The sequence below is a fragment of the Phytophthora infestans genome, genomic scaffold (genome assembly GCF_000142945.1).
Source record: "Phytophthora infestans T30-4 supercont1.29 genomic scaffold, whole genome shotgun sequence".
NCBI classification, from domain to species: Eukaryota; Oomycota; class Peronosporomycetes; order Peronosporales; family Peronosporaceae; genus Phytophthora; species Phytophthora infestans.
This window is the reverse complement of record NW_003303730.1, coordinates 873,405-877,873: the sequence shown is the minus strand read 5'-3', so window position 1 is coordinate 877,873 and position 4,469 is coordinate 873,405. Positions and strand designations below refer to the sequence as shown.

Genomic DNA, 4,469 nt, shown 5'->3' with positions numbered 1-4,469 from the left:
AAACATAGCGCAGTCGACTAAGGTTTGCGCAGGGCTGTTGTCTTCGAGTGATTTTGGTCTACTACGGAGTAAGTAATAGAAAAAAAAATAGACTGCGGGTGTGCTTGTTCCACGTAGCTGCTGGCGTTCTTGTTCCGCCATTTTAGCTGTTAGCTCTTGAGGCTCACTTTTGGACGTCAGATTACGTCGCCGACAAATGCCACACACACACCTCCATATGCCGTTCAGTGAGTTTTCTTAACCCCTTGGTTACCAACGTCGTAACTTACGACGTAGTGAAAACCTTAAGTCGTAAGTTACGACTTAACTGTCAAGATAAACAGATAATGGCTCAGATGCGACGATCACATACTTTAATCAAGTCTGTTTCTCTGCAAAAAAAATAAGCTTGGTAAGGTAGTGGGCGACAGGGGAGAAAAAGGCTGTAGGTGGATTCACTGTCCCACTATCTCGGGACCGTACGTTTGGTGGACGGTGGATGTCCTCCACCAGTACAGAATTTGCGGACTCAAGCAAAGATGCCGGTCAGAACAAGCAAGCGGACAAACGCTCCAGCAGAGGCGCTCTCAGCAATCGACGTGCGAGATGTGGATTTTGGCCATCTATGGCGTCAGCTCGTGCGTGTCGGATGGACGTCAAAGAGGCCAACGCGGCTGTCCAATTTGCACTCGTACTACCCACCGAACGCTGCAAAGGAGCTACACATCGAGGGCGTGAACATGTTTGTCGGTAAGTCTGATGTGGTTAGTCTATTGTGAGTGTGTCTAATACGTGCTTTGTGCTGTGTATGCGAAGGAGAACATGCGGTAGTAAAGTATGCGTTTGAACAGGGCATCATAGGCGCTGACGAGGGAGGTGCAGGCGACGACAGAGACGACGAGAGTGAAGAAGGTGAGCCAGAAGTTCCTGCAGAGTGTGAGAGGGTAACACCGTCTCAGATTGACACGAGTGTTGCTCTCTCAGCGAACACCGTTGAAGCATTGTTTGGATCCGAGAGCGAAGACAGCGAGACACGTGCAGAACTCCCGCTATGCGCCACAAGTCCGCACATAGAGGATGAGAGCTCAAGGGCGTCACAGATAGACACAAGTACTGCGCTTTCAGCAAACACCATAGACGAGATATTTTGTGGAGCTATGAGCGGTGATGAACCAGATGTAGCGCTGTCACTATGCGCCGGTCAAAATGGTGCTGTTGTCGAGCCTGTGACGCCAACAAACTCGAGACGAAACGATGAGCGACCAAACTCGAGAGAAGATCGTGGCTTGCTACAAGAGGACGTGAACATCATGAAGGACGAGGACAATGCAGACGAGTATGAGAGCATGGACTCGGAGTCGGATGGCTTTGGATCAGATGATGATAGTGATATTGTTCAAAGGAAAATTGGTGACGACGTGTCATCTGACGAAGAAGAGGCGCCTCTTATGGATGCAGCATTTATTGATTGCTTGGGGGGTTCTCTATCTATCGAAGACATGAACCAGATTACACTACGTTCGATGGCGTGGACTCCTGCATCCTCCGAGTATGAAACCGACAATAGCGCGTTCAAAGGTATGAAGGTCAAGCGGCTAGGCCTGTGGAAGCACTTCGTGCTAAAATGGATTCTCCATTGGAATTGCTATTCTATTTTATGCCGGTGAACCTGTGGACATTCATCACGAGCGAGACAAACAGATACAAAAGGTCACACCTCGAGGAAAAGGCGCGCCAAGAACGTGCACGTCTCGTTCGTGAAGGACGCAGCGTACCAGGTCAAACGCTACGGGATGTTCGCCGCCGCATACGAGTCGAACCTGATTACGTACCGCGCGAGATTCTTTGTGTCATGGGTCTACTTGTAGCTCATATGCTCACAGGTGCGCATTTTTTTATAAGTGTTGCAAAGTCGTAAGTTTCGACTTGATGGTCTGACATTTGCATTATGTTGTCACTTACGACTTTAGATTCGAGATATATGTAGGGAAGCGTCAAAACCATGAAAGTGCAAGTCAGGCGTTTGACCACAAGACAGGAGCAGCCGCTGTAATTCGAAATTTGAAGGCTGTGTTGGATGAGAACGACCCCGGATTTCGTGTCATTGTTGTCGACAGATTCTACACCTCCGTTGCTCTCGCCATTCAACTACTTTCGATGTCGGTCTACATGATTGGAACAATCATGACGTCAAGGCTGGGATTCGACAAGCACGTCGTTGAGCGAAGGAAAACACGACCAACCACAGTAGAGCGCGGGTCATTCACGTACTCAAGGTCGGTTGCGGTGCCCACCATGGTTGCATGCCACTGGTGGGACCGCAAGCCGGTGCACTACCTGGCCACTGGGGTGTCAATGGCCGAAGATACCATCAAGAGAAACCTGAAGACGGTGGGGCAGTCGACGTTCAGCTGTCCCAAACTGGTGACCGATTACCAGCGCTGGATGGGCGGAGTTGATGTGCATGATCAACTCCGCCTTCAAACGTTCTCCGTCCAGACTTCTTTCAGGTTCCGAAAGTACTATAAGGGTCTATTCTTAGGTCTGTTTGACCTAGCGCTTGTAAACGCGTACATCACACACAAGGAGGCCTGTCGCCTCGACGGCGTCGCCCCAATGAAGCGCGTGGACTGGTACAAGCTGCTGCACAAGCAGCTCACGCAGCTCACGGACGAAGACTTCAAAACAGCAGCGCCATCACCGTCTCCAAGCGCGCCAAAGCGCCGCCGCAACGCTTCCCACGTACACAAGCAGCTTGATGATTGGGTGATTGTATCGGGCGTTCAGAAGCGGCGCCAGCGCTCTTGCAAGGTGTGCTCCCTCTATCGAGGTGAGCAGAAGAAAAGCTACCAGACTACTTACTACTGTGAAGCCTGCTCGCTGGGTGATGCAAAGTGCTTCCTCTGTCCCAAGGCGCGCAGAGGCACGGATACAACGTGTTTTCAAGTGTGGCACGACGACTTCGAATGTGGCGCGTCAATTCCGAGTCACCTAGGTAAGCGTGTCGTTCTGCGCCGTGCCCCCAAGGCCGCCGGAGTGCGAAAGAAGACACGTCGAGAAATCTTGTCTGAGGAGAAAGTAGAGAGCTAGTGAGCCTCCCGTACGGTCTTTAGCAATGCTACTAATGCATTTTGTTGAGTTTCATATGATTGCTGTGCTGTGTAGTTCCGGTTATAACTGTGTTTGTGGATTGTGATCCCGATCACATGATCGGCTAAGTTGTATATGTGTACTTGTTAGTCAGCGATGCTGAAGTACGTCGTCAGTGTTACGACGTAAAAATCGGAAACCTCTGTATAACTTATAGTCCCATCTTAATGATCAGCCAAGTGGAAAAGACAGACTAATACAAACTCCTAGATAATTGTATGCTGTAAGTTACGACGTAAAATAAGGCGGTTCGTGGCCTGAATTCGCGGTAATAAAGGGGTTTATCGGAATGGGCAAAATACGCCTGTGAGAACTTTTATTTAAGGTATCACATATTTGAATGTTTCTTTACAGAAACCCAGTCTGCGCTTGTTCAATACTTCCACTTCTAAAAATACAAAAAAAATCCTGGCCTATCATTTTTTTTATCTCGCTCGATGCATTTTAGGGTTACGATCCCAATACTAATCAGTGTGGTTGGCCATAAAAATGTAGTTTGCTGGGACGGAGGTCGAGATTCTTGATGCGTCGCCGCTGACACTCCCATTCGACAATTTACTTCGCTGTAAATAAGTTACATATATAACCTACCTCGTACTCGACTCGACGTTATCGCAAACATGCGCCTCGCCTACTTCCTTGCTGCGGTTATCGCGACGACTCTCCATGTTAGCAGCTCCGCACTTCTTACCGAAAAGAGGCCCAATCAGCTTACCCTCGAGAATGTGAAATCACCTGGTGTTGTTGAAACAACCAACCCGGATGGCGAACGGCTTTTGCGTCGGGTTAGCAATGCTGATGCAGACGAAGCCAAGGTGGATAAAGAAGAGAGATCCTTGAAAAATTGGCTGAGCAAACAGGTTCCGTTTACAAAGGGCTGGAAACAGGCAAGAGAGACTGAAAAGGTGAAGAAGGCGGCAAAAGCAAAACAGAAACGGCTTAACAAAATGAGACACGCGCAGGGTAAGCCGGAGATCTATAGGGCGTAAAAGCCAGCAAACCAAACGAGATACCACACACTGGTATCAACAGCGACTTTAGTCGAACTATCTGTAAAAACCAAAATAGTGTTTCGCTATGTTTCACTCGCTTTCGTCGACACCATGTCATACTCTGTATTTGGACGTCGGGCATCACTCTACGCCCCGGTCACAGTAGTCTAGACCAGTTTACCTTCTTTCCAGCGAACGGGATCAGCCAGCTCTATCAAAACTTGCAGCGCTAGGCATTATCAACGTGTTTCATCACATGGTCGGTATAGTAGACCTAGATAAATTTGAAAGAAAGGGGCCCTTATCTAAAAAGGAAGCGACGAGGCCACTCAAAGGTCTACAAACCAA

General features: G+C 48.8%; 1 protein-coding gene across 1 annotated transcript; it reads left to right on the top strand.

Moving 5' to 3' along the window:
• Window positions 1-3,749: 3,749 nt before the first annotated feature.
• On the top strand, window positions 3,750-4,118 carry PITG_13550 (secreted RxLR effector peptide protein, putative; the record flags this gene model as incomplete). Its single annotated transcript, XM_002899711.1, has 1 exon — window positions 3,750-4,118. The coding sequence occupies one exon, from the start codon at window positions 3,750-3,752 to the stop codon at window positions 4,116-4,118; it is 369 nt and encodes a 122-aa protein (XP_002899757.1).
• Window positions 4,119-4,469: the final 351 nt, after the last annotated feature.